The 19,135-nt window shown below is 42.6% G+C and overlaps 1 protein-coding gene, 1 non-coding gene and 1 pseudogene across 3 annotated transcripts in view; 2 read left to right on the top strand and 1 right to left on the bottom strand.

Annotated features, from left to right (window-relative positions):
• HSD17B3 (hydroxysteroid 17-beta dehydrogenase 3) overlaps positions 1-19,135 on the top strand; it is a 54,007-nt gene that overhangs the window by 7,976 nt on the left and 26,896 nt on the right. For both annotated transcript variants that reach the window (XM_086417043.1, XM_086417042.1), the window contains exon 3: positions 17,987-18,062. In XM_086417043.1, coding sequence (XP_086273169.1) covers positions 17,987-18,062 — 76 coding nt within the window. The remainder of the gene's footprint in view (positions 1-17,986; positions 18,063-19,135) is intronic.
• On the bottom strand, positions 214-15,640 carry LOC147367560 (CDK5 and ABL1 enzyme substrate 2 pseudogene; annotated as a pseudogene).
• On the top strand, positions 16,132-16,237 carry LOC147367559 (U6 spliceosomal RNA). Its single transcript, XR_015132235.1, has one exon. It is a non-coding gene; the product is annotated as a U6 spliceosomal RNA (small nuclear RNA).

The following is a 19,135-nucleotide window of genomic DNA, read 5'->3' as shown; positions in this document are numbered from 1 at the left end:
CTATGTCATCTCAATGTTGGTATTTGTTGATTGCTTTTATCTTACTCAAACTGAGATCTTCTTGGTTCTTGGCATGTTGAGTTTTTTTTTAATTGAATCTTGGATATTTTTGGTTTTAAGTTGTGAGACTCTGGATCATATTTAAATTTTCCTATTTAGATGTGAGTGGCCATTGCTTCAGAAGGGGGAGGAGAGGGTGCTGACATTTTTCTATCAGGTGAGATAGGAGCCCAGGTTTTCCACTTGGCCTCCACTGGCAGTTGCTGGATATGGGTAGGAGTTCTGGCTTCTCAAAGGCCACTCTGGATTTTGGGGGGAGAGAGTGCGTCCTTAATGCTCTCCACAAGTGGTACTTGGAGGCAGTGGTCTCACTGTTACTGCGGTGATGGTATAAGTCCTGAATATCCACTAGGCTTCCTCTGTCATCATTCCAGGGGAAGGAAGAGGGGAGAGAGCTGAGGGGGTGCTCTGGCACCATCAGGTAGGAGTGGAAGCTCAAGTCTCAGCTGACATGAGGGGTAGGATGGCTGGGATGAAAGTCCTGGCATCCTGCTCAGACTTATCTGATGCCAACATGGCAGGGGTTGGAATCCTTGTTAGGGCAGCCTTCCCAGGGTGGAAGTGTCAGCTCCCCCCTCAACCTTTGGAGGCGAGGGTGGCAGTAGAAGCTTATATGCATATATATATATATATTTGAGTTATTTGCCTGCAGTAAAGCAGTTATTTTCTAAAGTTTTCAGCCTTGCTAGCATGCCCATTTTCTAGTCTTTTTGTTAGAGACAGCAGACTCTTGTTGGGACTTTTTATGTCCATATCTGTTGGTGTTTCTGAATATCCAGCTTATCCAGCAATAAGTCTGGGATATATGAGGCAAAAATAAAACCCAGGAAACTCATGGCTGGTTTCCTCAGGTCTCAAGGCCCATAGCTACTCTTCTCACTCTCTTTTGGAGTCTTCTTATATTTATTTTATGTATTATGTCCACATTGCCTGTTTTAGTTGCATTTCATAGTAGAGATAGGGAAAAGTATTTTCACTCCATCTTTCTGGAAGCATTCTAACCTAGTCTGTATTTGTAACTGGAGAAGCAAGAGAGACTTTGTCTCCTTTTAAAGGAATGTCAACCATTACTGGAAGCAGGTGAAAAAAGTTGTTGAGAGGGATGGCATGGAGGAAGGAGGACAAGAATGAGCCTGCTCTTCACACCTCTGAAGCCTCTGCTTCACTCTGTATTTCACACCATTTCTGTTCCTTTGGCACCTGAATTCAAGCTTTTCTGTTTACTGCCTCACAGAAGAAGCCCTGTCTTCCCTGGTGTTCCCACCACCTGTTACAGATTAGCGGTGACAAGCACCTTCCTTGAACCAGGCCCTAACACACAGCAGAAGGAAAACGGCCCATTCATCACAGCAGCAGCCATTCTTCTTTAGTACAGTGCCCAGCGGGGAATTCTGGGAAAGTGAGTGCTTCAGGGGCTTAACTCCCTGAAGCAGGGGCCAGTAAAACCCATATATGGAGCCTGTCAGCCTGGACATTCTAGAAATAACATTGAGCCCTGCTCAAATGGACAAAGGGAACAATGCTGGCCCAGACAATCAAGTGTTTTCCATGCCCCCCTCCTGACTCTGACCACTTCACACGGAACCTTTACAAAGTCTATGGCTCGTAAGAGAAATGGCACAATTCAGGAGAGGCTGGAAGCCCACAAGGCAGAGAGTCCTTTGTGCTGAAAATGCAAATTGTTTTCCATTTAATGAACAGTTTCCTTTCCGGGAGGCTGATGAAGTGAATTGTGAGACGAAGGTGCTTAATTTTTAGCCATGGTTTGCTAGATTCCCAGACTGAAAATGAGGGCTGGTGGAGGGTGGGAGGTGGGGGATTTTCCAGGAGAGAAAGAGAAGACTTCACGATATCACTAGCCTTAAAATTGGACAGTTCTTACTTTTAATTTTTTTATCTTTTAATTTTCTATTTATTTTGAGAGTTTTAAAGTAGACAACTTTTTTGAGCAGTTCTAGACTGACCACAGAATCTTGCAGAAGGTGCAGCGAGTTCACATATACGCCCTGTCCCCATATATACTCCAGAGTGGCAAGTTTGCTACAATCAGTGAACATACACTGATACATCATTATCACCCAGTTTACCTTGGGGTTCACTCTTCTTGGTTTAGTTTTTCCATGGTGGTTGTTTTTCAGAGGGAAGTGTGGTATGGGCACAGCTGAAAATGTGTTTCTCTTAGGGACCCTCTTCCTACCCTCTCCTCTGTTCAGTCTGGTCTGAATGAAGCTTTCTCTATCTCAAGTCAGTCAAAATTGATACAAAAGTCTTTGAGAGATTTTCTGTGGCTTATTTCCTTTCCATAGCTATGTTCCAGCCAAACTGCCTGTGAGTAAATTTCTTTGCATGTCATTTAAAAATATACTAGGAAATCAACTATTTAAAGAAACGACAGATGCAGAATGAAAAAAAAAAAGGGAAGGTGTTAGTCACTCAGTCGTGTCTGACTTTTCGACCCCATGGACTATAGCCTGCCAGTCTCCTCTGTCCATGGAATTATCCTGGCAAGAATACTGGAGCGATAGCCTTTCCCTTCTCCAGGGGTTCTTCCTGGCTCAGGGATTGAACCCAGAATATCACCCCTAATTTTATATATATATATATATATATATATATATATATGTCTTTTTACAAAGTGAAACCTCACTATACAGATTCCAGGCCAGGGGTGGGACTTGTAATAATACTTTATGACTGAAGATCAGCGTTATACTGAGTATAATTTGCTTTAAAATACTTCAGCATGCATAATATGATATATATGTGAGTCCGTAAGTTTAAACAGTTTCTTGAGGTATAATTCACATACCATAAAATTTACCTAAATGTACAGTACAATAACTTTTAGTAAATTGGCCAAAGAGTTCACCATCATCACTATCCAGTTTTAGCATATGTCCATCATCCTAATGACCCTAGTGAGATCACTGACAACTGGCCATGGTTAATCCCCCATTCCTACCCCTAGTCCTAGGCTGCTGCTCATCTTTTCTGAACATTTCATACAAATACCACCACACACTATGCAGTCGTTTGGGTCTGATTTCCTTCAGAGTATTTTTGAGGTTCATCCATGTTGTAGCACGTGTCAGTGGTTCTTCAGTTTTTATTGCAGAATAATATTCTATCATATGGATACACCACAGTTTGTTTATTCATTTATTAACTGATGAATATGTGGGTTGTTCCCTCTTGGGAGGTATATAATATGCTGCTGCGAATACTCTTATGTGCTGTTTTGCATGGACATATATTTCCATTTCTCTTGGGTAGATTACCTAGGAATGGAATCACTGGGTTGTACGGTAAATTTGTATATAAGATTAGTGAGTGCACGTTTCTGCTGTGCGTTAACAGTTGAAGATAATGTCCAAGGTGGTGTGTGTTGAGTTTCTTCTACTTGCCCCCTCAGGATTCACTCTCTGCTCTTCTTCACCCTCCTCTGTGCCCCAGGAGGCTGACTTGCACCAAGCACCTCAGTTGGTCTCTGGTTTCAGCAGGGTTTGTGGGGGTTGGGAGACACTGGCAACAGGTAAAAGGGAGTCAGGAACATTAAGCTGGGTTTCTTTCTGCTCTCTTTCTGTGGGTCAGGGAAGGCTGTGTCCCTCTGCTGAAGGCCGTAGCTCTGTTGAGCAGCCCTCTCCACCCTCTGGTTCTGGTATCCGTTCATCCCCCAACCCTTTCAGGTTCACAGCTGCTGTTGTTAATAGCTCCAGAATATCGTGGGTTTTCCACACACTATTCACACTTTGTAAATCAGCCTTTTATTAAACTGTCTGCAAGTTACCCAGAGAGTGTGCTGTTTTTGCCAAGACTTTGGCTAAATCCAGGTTTCAGCTAATTTTTAAAGATGCTAAATCAGACTTCATCAACATCTGTGCTTCAGCTAACCTGACTTTCATTAGAGAGTTTGCCCCTTAGCCTAAGAAAGGTTATCGATAGTTTTCCTGAGGAAGTATCTTCCAAGATGTGTGGATTTGCTAGAAGTGTTGCACAGGCACTTTCACCCTCCTGTGAACAAGGATGTGGTGTCTATGAGCAGGGCAGAGTGGTGTTCTTGACCTTGAATGGATTTGGCCCCGTGTCCTGAGAGTGGAGGATTCGGTCACCTAACCCTGCCAGAAGTTTGACTGCACCCTGCCCCCAGAACATGATCGTATCTACCTGGGATGAGCCTTCACAGAGTGCCTAAGGGACAGATGGCTGGGACTCCACTAAGCTATGAGAACAGGTTCATAATTGCTTTGATGGCTGCTTACTGACAGAATTTGTTATTGGTAGGATTTGGTCTTAGACTTGTTTGCATTTTGCAACACATCATCTGCTGGGTAGTTGTTGGGCAACAGGGAGATCTGTAGCCAAAATCTACCTCTAATCACTGGAGACTACAAGAAAACCCAGTGATTGTGAACAATCAAGTAGGTTAGGTCAATAGGCATATTTAATGCCTCCCAGGGTTCCAGTCTGGAGAAGGCAATGGCACCCCACTCCAGTACTCTTGCCTGGAAAATCCCACGGACAGAGGAGCCTGGTAGACTGCAGTCCATGGGGTCTCTGGGAGTCAGACACGACCGAGTGACTTCACTTTCACTTTTCACTTTCATGCATTGGAGAAGGAAATGGCAACCCACTCCAGTGTTCTTGCCTGGAGAATTCCAGGGACGGGGGAGCCTGGTGGGCTGCAGTCTATGGGGTCGCACAGAGTCGGACACGACTGAAGCGACTTAGCAGCAGCAGCAGTAGCAGCAGCAGGGTTCCAGTCATTCAGAGTTCTAGTCAGCTCTGCCCAGTGCTTAGGGAGCATATGCACTGTTACCTAATTTTCCTGTATTTATTTAGTTCTCCTTTAACTTTTTTTTTTAAACTAATCTTTTGCTGCTAAGTCACTTCAGTCGTGTCCGACTCTGTGCGACCCCATAGACGGTAGCCCACCAGGCTCCCCCATCCCTGGGATTCTCCAGGCAAGAACACTGGAGTGGGTTGCCATTTCCTTCTCCAATGCATGAAAGTGAAAAGTGAAAGTGAAGTCGCTCAGTCATGTCTGAGTCTTCGAGACCCCATGGACTGCAGCCCACCAGGCATTTTGAGATATTTATAGATTCATAAGTAGCTGTAAGAAAGAATACAAAGAGATCCCATGTACCCTTTACCCAATCTTGCAAAGTTATCATATAAGTCACGGTATCAACATCAATACAGTCAAGACACAGAATATTTCCATCATCATAAGGAGCCCTTGTGTGGCTGTTTTATAAATACCCCCACCTCCCCTCTTTCTTTCTCCTTCCTTCCTTCCTTCTTTCATTATTTCTTTCTTTAAGTATAATTGATTTATGATGTGTTAATTTTTGCTGCATAGTAAAATGATCAGTTATATATATTCTTTTTCATATTCTTTTCATTATGGCTTATAACAGGATATTGAATATAGTTTCCTGTGCTACAATAGGACCTTGTTGTTTATCCAGCTGATAACAAAATAGTTTGTATCTGCTAATCCCAAACTCCAAATCCTTTCCTCCCCCACCTCTCCACCCCGCTGGCAATCATGAATATGTTCTCTGTGTCTCTTACTTCCTTCTTAACCTGTGGCAAATGCTTATCTGGTCTCCAGTTCTATAACATGGTCTTTTAAAGAATGCTATATAAATGGAATCATATGCTTTGTAGCCTTTTTGAATTGGTTTTTTTCTGCCCAGCATAATTTTCTACAGATTAATCCAGGGTGTCCCAATATTCTGTTCCTTTTCAGTACTAAGTAGAATTCCATGGTATGGAGGTTACACAGTCTGTTTAACCATTCATCCATTGAAGGACATTTAAGTTGTTTCTGTATTTTGGCAACACAAATAAAGCTTCTATAAACATTTATGTGTAAGTTTTGTGTGAACATAAGGCTATTTTTTTCTGAAATAAACACTCAGGAGTGCAATTGCCAGCTGGTATGGTAGAATCCCCATGGACAGAGGAGCCTGGCTGGCTACAGCCTGTGGGGTCATAAAGAGTGGGATACAACCGAGTGATTAAGGACAGCACAGCATGGTAGCTGCATGTTTAGTTTTTTAAGAAATTGCCAAACTATTTCCCAGATTGATTGTACCATTCTCAACAGCACTGTGTGAGTGGTCCATTTTCTCAGCATTCTCAGCAGCATTTGGTGTTGTTATTTTTTTCTTTATTTTAGCCATTCTGAGAGCTGTGCAGTAACATATCATCGTGCTTTAGAGTTGCACTTTCCTGATGGCCGATCATGTTTATGTCAGTTCAGTTCAGTCGTTCAGTCGTTTCTGACTCTTTGCAACCCCATGGACTGCAGCATGCCAGGCTTCCCTGTCTATCGCCAATAACTGGAGTTTACTCAAATTCATGGCCATTGAGTCAGTGATGCCATCCAGTCATCTCATCCTCTGTCGTACATTTCTCCTCCTGCCTTCAATCTTTCTCAACATCAGGGTCTTTTCAAATGAGTCAGTTCTTCACATCAGGTGGCCAAAGTTTTGGAGCTTCAGCTTCAACATCAGCCCTTTCAATGAATATTCAGGACTGATTTCCTTTAGGATGGACTGGTTGGATCTCCATGCTGTCCAAGGGACTCTCAAGAGTCTTCTCCAACTCCACAGTTCAAAAGCATCAATTATTTGGTGCTCAGCTTTCTTTATAGTCCAATTCTCACATCCGTACATGACTACTGGAAAAACCATAGCCTTGACTAGATGGACCTTTGTTGGCAAAGTTATGTTTCTGCTTTTTAATATGCTGCCTAGGTTGGTCATAACTTTCTTTCTAAGGAGCAAGCATCTTTTAATTTCATGGCTGCAGTCACCATCTGCAGTGATTTTGGAGCCCAGAAAAATAAAGTCTGTCACTGTTTCCACTGTTTCCCCGTCTATTTGCCATGAAGTGATAGGACCAGATGCCATGATCTTAGTCTTCTGAATGTTGAGCATTAAGCCAACTTTTTCAGTCTCCTCTTTCACTTTCATCAAGAGGCTCTTTAATTCATCTTCACTTTCTGCCATAAGGGTGGTGTCATCTGCATATCTGAGGTTACTGATGTTTTTCCTGGCAATCTTGATTCCAATTAGTTCTTCATCTAGCCCAGCGTTTCTCATGATGTACTCTGCATATAAGTTAAATAAGCAGGGTGACAAAATACAGCCTTGATGTACTCCTTTCCCTATTTGGAACCAGTCTGTTGTTCCATGTCCAGTTCTCACTCTTGCTTCCTGACCTGCATACAGATTTCTCAAGAGGCAGATCAGGTGCTCTGGTATTCCCATCTCTTGAAGAATTTTCCACAGTTGTGGTGATCCACATAGTCAAAGGCTTTTGGCATAGTCAATAAACAGAAGTAGATGATTTTCTGGAACTCTCTTGCTTTTTTGATGTTCCAATGGATGTTGGCAATTCGATCTCTGGTTCCTCTGCCTTTTCTAAATCCAGCTTGAACATCTGAAAGTTCATGGTTCATATACTGTTGAAACCTGGCTTGGAGAATTTTGAGCATTACTTTACTAGCATGTGAGATGAGGGCAATTATGTGGTAGTTTGAGCATTTTCTGGCATTGCCTTTCTTTGGAATTGGAATGAAAACTGACCTTTTAGAATCTTGTGGCCACTGCTCAGTTTTCCAAATTTGCTGGCATATTGAGTGCAGCACTTTCACAGCATCATCTTTTAGGATTTAAAATAGATCAATTGGAATTCCATCTCTTTCACTAGCTTTGTTCATAGTGATGCTTCCTAAGGCCCACTTGACTTCACATTCCAGGATGTCTGGCTGTAGGTTGGTGATCACACCATCGTGATTATCTGGGTCATGAAGATCTTCTTTTTTGTGTAGTTCTTCTGTGTATTGTTTCCACCTCTTCTTAATATCTCCTGCTTCTGTTTTAGGTCCATACTGTTTCTGTCCTTTATTGAGCCTATCTTTGCATGAAATGTTCCCTTGGTAGCTCTAATTTTCTTGAAGAGATCTCTAGTCTTTCCCATTCTATCATTTTCCTCTATTTCTTTGCATTGATCATTGAGGAAGGCTTTCTTATCTCTCCTTGCTATTCTTTGGAACTCTGCATTCACATGGGTTTATCTTTCCTTTTCTCCTTTGCCTTTTGCTTCTCTTCTACTCACAGCTATTTGTAAGGCCTCCTCAGACAACCATTTTGCCTTTTTGCATTTGTTTTCCCTGGGGATGGTCTCGATCCCTGCCTCCTGTACAGTGTCACAAACCTCCATCCATAGTCCTTCAGGCTCTCTTTCTATCAGATCTAATCCCTCCAATCTATTTGTCACTTCTACTGTATAATCATAAGGGATTGATTTAGGTCATACCTGAATGGTCTAGTGGTTTTCCCTACTTTCTTCAATTTAAGCCTGAATTTGGCAATAAGGAGTTCATGATCTGTGCCACAGTCATCTCTCGGTCTTGTTTTTGCTGACTGTATGAAGCGTTTCCATCTTTGGCTGCAAAGAATATAATCAATCTGATTTTGGTGTTGACAATCTGTTGATGTCCATGTGTAGAGTCTTCTCTTGTGTTGTTGGAAGAAGGTGTTTGCTCTGACCAGTGCATTCTCTTGGCAAAACTCTATTAGCCTTTTCCCTGCTTCATTCTGTATTCCAAGGCCAAATTTGCCTGCTAATCCAGGTATTTCTTGACTTCCTACTTTTGCATTCCAGTCCCCTGTAATGAAAAGGACATCTTTTTTGGGTGTTAGTTCTAGAAGGTCTTGCAGGTCTTCATAGAATGTTTTTGTTTTTAATTCAAAGAAGTGTAAGGAAGAAAAGAGAGAAAAGGTCGTTATCTATTTGCCCAGATAATTCCTATTAAAGATAAAGTAATACTGGTATAAAATTAGAAAACTCAAGCAGCACAGAAAGGCATAGAACGAGAAATAAAGGACTCTCCTCACTCCTGCCCTTACCTGGCCCTTCTCTGTACAGGTCACCAGCGTTCACAATATCTTGAGGTTCCTTTCAGAAAAGGTAAAGGAAAACCATGGCTATATCCATACTTACATGTTGATATGGAGGTTGATAGTACAGAGTAATTTCAGCATAACAATCCAGAGACTTTCCTGAGTGGCAAGTGGCTCTGTCTAGTTCCTTCTGTCTTGCCTCTTCATCTATCCTGTAAGCCTCTGTGCTACTCTTCAAGATTGGAGCTGGGTCATAAGCATGTCTGTGTCCTGGAGCCCATTGACAGTACTCAGTCCTGTAACCAGAAGAAAGACCAGGAGTGTCATCTAGTCACATACCTGGGAAGAAGAGGGGGGCAAGTTTTACTGGCCCCCTAGCAGTCTCTTAGCAGAAATCACACCTATATGTTTACCTTTTTTCCACATGAGCACAATTGGGATCCTGTGTCCCACAACCATAAACCCTTGTTTAAACTTTGCTTGTTCATGTAATAATGTAACAGGGAGATCTTGCCATAGCAAAGGCAAACAGATGGCCTTCATTCCTTTTAATCATTTCAGGTTATCCTATCCCAGCAATGTACTGTGTTTCTTTTATTGGGATGGGCTTGTCTTTTATTTTTGTATTTGCAATAATGTTTCAAGACACATCTTTGAAAATAAACCTACATATATCCAAGAATACATCCCTATCAGAAAGATTGCTGGATCAATGGGTGTGTGCACTCAAGTACTGGATATGAGTGCCAGATTGTCCTCTATACTATTGAACCAATTTTAACTGACCCTCTACTACTATAAATTTTAATATTTATATACATATAATATATTTAATATATATTTAAACATTATAAGATTTACTTTTCATCACTCTAATATACGTAAACATGCATTCTTGGCTATTAATATGCACAGAGTGCTAGAAGCAAAATATATGACTAAAGATTGTCTGGTTAATTTCTTCATACCTGGGCAGTTCTAGTGCCACCCCCCAACATCTGGGATGATAAAAATGCTACAAGCTCCAGTGTGTCAGACAAGCTGTTAGAATTCTTCTCAGGACAGTGATCCTGGCAGATACAGGTAATGGCACAGAGTTGCGTCTTCAATTAAAATCCCTTGGCTCAGCCCAACCCAAGAAAAACAACTGCTTTTCTCTATTCTTGAATATTATCCTACATGTACTGGCAATATATGATGGTGTCTTATGCTGTTTCAGCAAGGAATTTCTTCTTCCTAATGTCTAAATTATTCTAGTCTAAATTACTCCAGCTGCACTGTAAGCGTATTTGCTTTCATCTTGCCTTAAATGAAAGCAGCAGCTTTTAATTATCTTTATATTTTCTTGGCTTCCTTTCTCTGTTCCTGTGTGGCTTGACTTCAACCCTATAATTTCTGATTCAGGCTTTGAATATCCTAAATTCACTGTATGTTGAATAGTGTGCAATTATGTTGTGGCTGTGTTCATGTGTGTGTGTGTGGAAGGAGGTGTACCAGACAAGAATGTATATAATGAATAAGCAAAAGTCGCTCAGTTGTGTCTGACTCTTTGTGACCCCATGGACTGTAGCTTGCCAGGCTCCTCAGTCCATGGAATTCTCCAGGCAAGAATACTGGGGTGGGTGGGTTGCCATTTCCTTCTTCATATAATGTCTGAATGTGATTACAAAAATAAAAATTAAAATGAGTGCAGTATCCCTTATCACCGAGCTTAAGAAATACAGCCTCCCCAGTTCCCTTGAAGCTTGTCATACAGGCACATGTCATGCCTTTGTGTTTCCCCTCCCTCCCCCCATAGATGTAACACTATCATGAACATTGTGTTAATAATTCCCTTACTCTAAAAAAGTTCTGTAGCATGTGTGTGTCTCCCAGTACATTTGGCTGCATTACTTAATTTGAACTTAATGTAAATTGATTCATATGTCTTTTGGAATCTGTTTCTGCTTCTGATCAATACTGTGCTTTTTGAAATTCATTCATGCTTGTGTGTGTAGAACTTGGTTCATTCATTTTCAGTATTGTATGGTATTCCATTATATAAATTGACCCAATTTAGTTATTCATAATAGTTTAATTCACAATGCCACATAAGATATTGATGGCTGGAGCAGCTAAGTGTCCCCCAATTCCGTATTCTTCCATTGTATAAAGGTGTAGCTGGGAGGCAGCTATCCAGCCAGGGAATTTCCCAGACTCCCTTACATCTAGCTGGAGTTTTGTGACATTTGGCCAGTGAAATCAAGTAGAAACGATGTGTGTCACTTGGTCAAGGAGGTTGAGGGAAGAGTTGTGTCTTCTCCATCCTCTTTCAATCCTCTCACTGGCTGGATGTCAACAGCCAGGGCAACCTTGGAAACCTAAAGTTAAAGGTGGCAATGCCTTTCTCAGTTGTGGGTCCTAAAGAATTATGTGTAATAGAATCTGTTATATAAGATAAAAACCAAACTGCATTGTGTGAAGCCACTGAAATTTTGGAGTTATTTGTTATAGAAGCTTAAGTTATCCTAACTAATGCAAACTAACAAGAAATGCCCAAGATTTTTATGAAGAAACTTCTAAAAGTTTTAGAAGAATGCAGAAGATCTGAATAAATAGCATGTTATGGACGAGATAACTGATTTCTAAAAAGATATAACGTTCTCCTTCAGTTCAGTTCAGTTCCGTCACTCAGTTGTGTCCGAGCTTTGCGACCCCATGAATTGCAGCACACCAGGCCTCCCTGTCCATCACCAACTCCCAGAGTTCACCCAAACTCATGTCTATCGGGTCGGTGATGCATCCAGCCATCTCATCCTCTGTCGTCCCCTTCTCCTCCTGCCCCCAATCCCTCCCAGCATCAGAGTCTTTTCAAATGAGTCAACTCTTCGCATGAGGTGGCCAAAGTATTGGAGTTTCAGCTTCAGTATCAGTCCTTCCGATGAACACCCAGGACTGATCTCCTTTAGGATTAACTGGTTGGATCCCCTTGCAGTTCAAGGGACTCTCAAGAGTCTTCTCCAACACCACAGTTCAAAAGCATCAATTCTTCGGTGCTCAGCTTTCTTCACAGTCCAACTCTCACATCCATACATGACCACTGGAAAAACCATAGCCTTGACTAGACGGACCTTTGTTGGCAAAGTAATGTCTCTGCTTTTGAATATGCTATCTAGGTTGGTCATAACTTTCCTTCCAAGGAGTAAGCGTCTTTTAATTTCATGGCTGCAATCACCATCTAATTTCAATATAATACATAAAAAATACAATTTTATCATTTACTTGGTAAATTAAACAAAGAAGAAAACACAATAACATTTTGAAAGAAAATAACAAATAGTAGAGACTTCCTCTGGAGGAGGCAATGGCACCCCACTCCAGCACTCTTGCCTGGAAAATCCCATGGAAGGAGGAGCCTGGTGGGCTGTAGTCCATGGGGTCGCTAAGAGTCGGGCACGACTGAGCGACTTCACTTTCAGTTTTCACTTTCATACATTGGAGAAGGAAATGGCAACCCACTTCCTTGATATCAGACACCAGATATCAAAGCCTATTATAAGATGGTCAGAAGTGACACTGACATAGGAAGTAAGAAACAGTCCAGTGCAACAGAACAAACAGGTCAAAGACAGACCCACATACATATGAGAACTGGGCATACAACTAAGTATTTCAAATCAGGAAAAAAATGGATGAATAGAAAAATGTTGCCAAGACAATTAGCCACCCATTTTGAAAAAAAATAATACTGGATGATTTCAACCTCACACTATTCTCACAAAATAAAAAACAGCAACAAAAATCAACAAACTACAAAGGGTTATAAGAAAATGTATTTATATCCTTAAGATTAGGCAAATAATTAATACCAAGAATATATAAAAATAAAACTCCTACAAATTGATAAGAAAATGAAAACTGAAAGAGTAGAATGGGCAAAAGGTATGTTCTGGTTATATCTAGACAAACCTGTAATTCAAAAAGATAAATGTACGCCTATGTTCATAGCAGTGCTATTCACAATACCCAATGCATGGAAGCAACCTAAATGTCCATTGACAGATGAACGGATAAAGAAGATGTGTGCATACACACAGTGGAATACTACTCAGCCAGAAAAAGAACTAGATAATGCCATTTGCAGCAACATAGATGAAACTAGAGATTATCATACCAAGTGAAGTAAGTCAATATGACATAAATGAAACTATCTACGAAACACAACAGGCTGGACGTTGGCAAGGGGGAGAGGATTAGAAAGGGATGCACTAGGAGGTTGGGGTTAGCAGATATTAGCTTTTATATAGAGAGTGGATAAACAAGAAGGTCCCACTGTATAGTACAGAGAGCTACATTCAGTGTTCTCTGATGTGTACCACATCTTCCTTATCCATTCCTCTGTTGATGGGGACATACGCAACAGAATATTACTCAACTATAAAACGGAATGAAATAATGCCATTTGCAGCAACATGGATGAACCTAGAAATTGTCATACTGAGTGAAGTCAGACAGAAAGACAAATATCGTATGATATCGATTATATGCGGAATCTAGAAGAAATGGTACACACGAACTTATTTACGAAACAGAAATAGTGTCACAGTTGTAGAAAACAAACTTATGGTTACAAGGGGAGATTGGGATTGACATATACACAATAATATATATAAAATCAAGAACTAATAAGAACCTGCTATATTGCACGGGGAAGTCTACTTAACACTCTGTCATGACCTATATGGGAAAAGAATCTAAAAAAGGAATGGATAACTCATTCACTCTGCTGTACAGCAGAAACTAACACAACATCGTAAATCAACTATACCCCAATAAAAATTAAAAATATAAACACAGTGGGAAAATTTTTCAAAAAAGGTGCACTTAAAGGTTCATTGATGATGGGCGAATAAACAAAATGTGATATAGGCATATAACACAGTACTTTTGAGCCTTGAAAAGGAAGGAAATTCTGACATACTCTACAATGTGGATGAATCTTGATGACATGCTTAGTAAAATAAACCAGTCACAAAAAGAGAAAAACAAAATATTCTGTGATAAACCATAATGGAAAATAATATTTAAAAAGGAACGTATATATATGTATAACTGAATAACTTCGTTGTACAGGAGAAATTCCCTGGAGAAGGACATGGCAACCCACTCCAGTATTCTTGCCTGGGAAATCCCATGGACAGAGAAGCCTGGTGGGCAACAGTCCATAAGGTCGCAAAGAGTCAGACACGACTGAAGTGACTTAGCACATACACATAGAATGCCACTTATAAAGTGTGAAAAAAAGAAACCCCACAAAACAAACTTCTATTTCTGTATGTACGTATGGGAACATGTATATGGAGAAAGTTAGAGAGGAGGATCAACAGCAAACTAAAGATAGCAGGAGCCCACCTTCGGACTCATGAAGTGCCAGGAGCGCCATGGAGGCCGGCAGGGCTAGAACTACTGCATGAAAGAAAGTGAAAGTGAAAGTCATTCAGTAGTGTCTGACTCTTTGTGACCTCATGGAGTATACAGTCCATGGCATTCTCCAGGCCAGAGACTGGTGTGGGTAGCTGTTCCATTCTCCAGGGGATCTTCCCAACCCAGTGGTCGAACCCAGGTCTCCCACATTGCAGGCAGATTTTTATCAACTGAGCCACCAGGGAAGCCCAAGAATACTGGAGTGAGTAGCCTATCCTTTCTCCAGTGGATCGTCCCAATCCAGGAATCGAACCAGGGTCTCCTGCATTGCAGGTGGATTCTTTACCAGCTGAGCTACCAGGGAAGCTCCAGTGAAGCATCCATAATGAGGTAACACTTGGTTCTTGGGAAGGTGGAGAACAAGTTCCAAGACCACGAGCACCATGAACTCAAACCCAGTTAGATTGCATCTGTTGAACTGAAACCTTTCTTTTAACTTGTTGATGAGCTGCTCCATGTCACACTTGAGGAGGTCGCTGCTGGTCTTGGTGCAGAGCCTGCAGTTCTGCTTGTTGAGCTCACCCTGCAAGACCAACTTCTCCAAGTACAGGTAGACATGGACACCGTCATGGCTCCAAACCACACTTCCTGGACAGGTTCTGCATTTCTGGTTTTAAAGTTCTAATTTTGCTTAGCGTTAGCTCGATGTGCAGGGACTTCTCTGGGAAAGTTTTGCTCATGTCCTTCTTGAGGTTGGGGGGCTTCACGTACCCTATCACTGTGGTGATATAGCAGATGGACATGAAGACAGCACTCGCGCTTGCCACAGGGCCCAAGAGTCATCCAGGAGGTTGGGGTTGTACTACAGGGCATCCCCGAGTTGTCCCCTAGATCTGAGCCGGCAGAGTGAGGGGACGCTGGACCAGGGCTGTCTGTCTTGACTGTGACTAGGGTGTTGGTGGAGTACAGGAACTTGACGTAAGGCACAACCTCTCCATTTGCCCCCAACTGGAAGACTGTCTCAGAAGAGCCACTGGAGGGATGCGTCTGCTCCTGGCTGCCCACCCTCAGGTCACTGACCCGCAGCCTTCTCTGTAGGGTGGGCCTGAGAAGGCTGCACACTGGGACCGCTTGGCACAGATCAGCGCAGTCCTGTGGTTCTTGGAGTCATACTGCCTTATGTCCTTGATGAAGTGAGTCTCCTCCATGCCTTTGGGTCTGGGGATCTAGATATGTTTGGTTCTTTGAAAGAGGCACATCCCACTGCGTCTTTCGAGGGCAGGCCACACTCAGCCTGCCTGTCCAGGCTCTGGCCCAGTCTGAGGGCTGAGCAGGCCCTGGGGTCTCAAGGCCCTGCCAGGGGGTTCCAGCAGCAGATGGCTGCAGCAGGGGCAGCAGGTGCTTCTTGCTGCGCAGGCCCAGACTCTGGGGCTGCCCGTCGAGGGGAGAAGATTGCAGCCTGGTTGTATCTCCAGTCCCCTTGCTTCTTCAGCACCTGCTGGGTGGCCCTGGCAGCATGGCTGGGTATGGGCCTGGAATGAGCAGGGTGCTGCACATGCTTTGGCCACTGCCCTCAGAGATTGTTAACTGGATGGTTTTGGTGGGAATTGTGTTGTTTGTTTGTTTGTTTGATGTCTTCCTAGGTGATTCTGAGACCACAGGCTTGAATACTGGCTATTGGAGACTATATGGTAAAGTCCTCAATTCAGCTTAAGTGTTTTAATAGTATAACTTGTTAAAATTTGGCATAGTGTTTGCTTTGGCAGCACACACGCTAACACTGAGCGATGCAGAGAAGATTAGCATGGGCCCTGTACAAGGATGACTGGCAAATTTGTGAAACATTCCATATAGTTGTTAGGACGGCAAATTTTATGTCGTGTGTATTTTACCAAGGTTTAAAATTGTAACAGTTTTGTTTAATTAAAAACATTAAGAAGGATTTCAGTTCATTGAGCCATGTCTCCATAGTCTGGGCTTGGGTTGGAAAAGAATTTCCAGACAGTATTTCAGAAAGGAGTGAGTTTGTTAAGAACAAAGAGTAGAGATAATGAAGGTGCTGCAAGCACAGAGGGCTGACCTCCTAACAGACCAGGGGAGAGTCCACAGGAAGCTATTAGATCAGTGGATTGGCTCAAGGGAGAGCCCACAGAAGTAATAGATACTTCTGAACAGATAGTTCTGAATGAATTGATACTTCTGAATAGATAGTTCTGAGTGAATAGATACTTCTGAATAGATAGTGAGGGAGGCTGCAAATACACCAGGCCGACTTCCTGACAGACCAGGGAAAGATGACTCTTCATGGGTTAGTAGCCAATTTTTGGAGCCTCAAGACAAAGAAAATTCTTGCTGGAAGGGTAGCATTAAGTGATTTATTAGGGCACTATAGGGTGAGCAGCGGGGTGGGCATTTTTGCCTAATACGGGGTCAGGAACTGGCCAACAAGGATCGGGGGCTTTTGGCAGCGGTTACAAAGGGGCTCAGTCATTTCTGGAAATGACCTTGGTTCTGGGCTCTGCCTCTGTGGCCTTCGTGTGCAGCCTTGCACCTGTGGGCTTGAGATAGGACTCCGTAAGTCCTTTGTCACTAACTCAGATGTTGTCTGTTTCTCTCCAGATGAACGTTGGTTTTCCCATTTTTCTTCAGGCAAAACTCTGTGTTTTCTCACCTGTAGCATTTTTACGTGTGAGGAGTCTGGGCCTGTCTGTGGCCGCCCAGCACACGTGTCCTCTGGGCCATATTAACATACGCTGCTTCTGCACATTGTTGCTCTGCCCCTGTGAGTCGAGGCACTGTCCATTCTGAAGAGAGTTCCTTGTGATCTCAGGAGAACATCCATTTACTCTCCAGTTCCCTATTTCATTTTCTAGCCTGTTGGGAGCCAGAGAGCAGAAAGAGAGGGCTCAGGTCCATGACTGTGCCTGAGTGAGGAGAACCACAAAAGAACGTCCTTGTGAATAGAAGCCAGCTCAAAAGTTGCTGCAGAATTTTTTTTAAATTATAGATTGCTGCCCTAGACCTTGTTACATAAATTATAGTATAAAATCCTCCAGATTCTGAATTCCAACACACATCTGACCATAAATGCTTCAGGTAGAGGGCATTCAGATTGTGGATCTGTACAGAAAAGCACTTAGAATAATAGTTCCTGGCATGTAATGTGTGCTCAGTTGCTTCCGTCTTGTCCGACTCTTTGAGACCCTGTGGTCTGTAGCCCTCCAGGCTCCTCTGTCCGTGGGATTCTCCAGGCAAGAATACTCGAGTAGGTTGCCATGTCCTACTCCAGGGCATCTTCCCAACTCAGGGACTGAACCTGCGTCTCCTGCGTTGTAGGTGGATTCTTACTGCTGACCACGAGGGAAGCCCTGGTGTATAATAAACATACACAAAGAAACTACTGGTATTACGTCACGTTTAGCCTGGCCCAGTGTGGCTGTTTTACTTAGCCTAGAAGCCATTGTCACATTGTGCACATTTAAACTTAGGAAGATCAAGCATATCACCCTATGACCAAATGGGTGATGCTCCAATTCACTTTAATATAACAAGCCTTCCTTGTCTGCTTATCATCTCTGTTTTGGCTTTCCCATCCCTGCCTTCAGTTAGCAAGACAGGGATTCAATGTCGTGCTTATCAGCCGGACACTGGAAAAACTACAGGCCATTGCTGCGGAGATTGGTGAGTGACTCCAAGAAATAAGGGAGATGATGTGGAGCCCACTAGCCAGGTCTGCTCACATCCTGCCTGCAGAGGCATCTGTCAGCATCCCTACATTTGCTCTCTGGTGCCTGGGGTACAAACCTCCTTTGGGGAGCCCAGTTTACAAAGTTAAGTGCAGGACATAAGTGGCTTGAGCTCACTTTAGTTCATCAGTGATTCTTTGGGCTTCAACCCCACAAATAGGTCCACTCCTTTCTTGTGTCTAGGGTCCGTCTCTAGAATCAGATCCCCTCATCCAGAGGCCTCAGCTGTCTGAATGCTTCAGTTACTTCCTTGAAAAGCAGGGACTTCCTTCCCTATGTCTGTGCTGTGCTCCTTGCAGAGGGATGAGAGACAATGCTCACTGCTAATCGTTAGATTAAAAAAAAAAAGATTTGATTCAGGGCTGCTATGTATGGTGTGAGGGTTGTCACTATACAACCCTAAGAGGTAGGATTTATATTATAATATTTTATTTTGATGATCCACTCTGAAGTGTTTTTAGTCAATAATGATCATCATATCCCCTTCTGAGCATTTGAATTTGAATAATTAACTATTAACTTAGTGATTAATAAACTCAATGCAAAGGAATGAGCCTTTAACTATGAAGACTCATGAAGACCATAGCAGGCTGTCTGCGGACAGTCTTATTTCCCTGGGACAAATTTGAGTAAGAGAAGACCGTGGGGGAGTATGTGTCTGAACACTCACAATGAGGAGGCTCAGTGCCCTTGAACCAGTGAATTCTGCTTTTGTTCTCTGACTGGATATCTGAAATAACTTTGACCAGGACTAGGACGTTCTTCAGTATTTTCCTTACTGTGCACTTTTTATTGTCTTTTTGAAAAACAAGTAGTGTCTTTGAATTGTCCCCAGGCTATGCCTTAAGATCACTTGCCCCAGAAATATTGGGTCTAACTCCAAAGCTGAGTGGGCAGCAGCTAGTGAAATCTGCCTGCAGTTTTTATATCTAAGAAAAAGCTCCAGCAGAAGGCAAGTCCACATAGACCACTGGAAAGATTGAACTTGGAGGGAGCAGAGTGTGGGTG

This window comes from Bos grunniens, chromosome 8 (assembly GCF_055505025.1).
Source record: "Bos grunniens cultivar Pamir isolate PY7600 chromosome 8, Bosgru_T2T1.0, whole genome shotgun sequence".
Taxonomy (NCBI): domain Eukaryota; kingdom Metazoa; phylum Chordata; class Mammalia; order Artiodactyla; family Bovidae; genus Bos; species Bos grunniens.
Note: the sequence above shows the minus strand (reverse complement) of the source record. Positions and strands in the feature narration are given on the sequence as shown.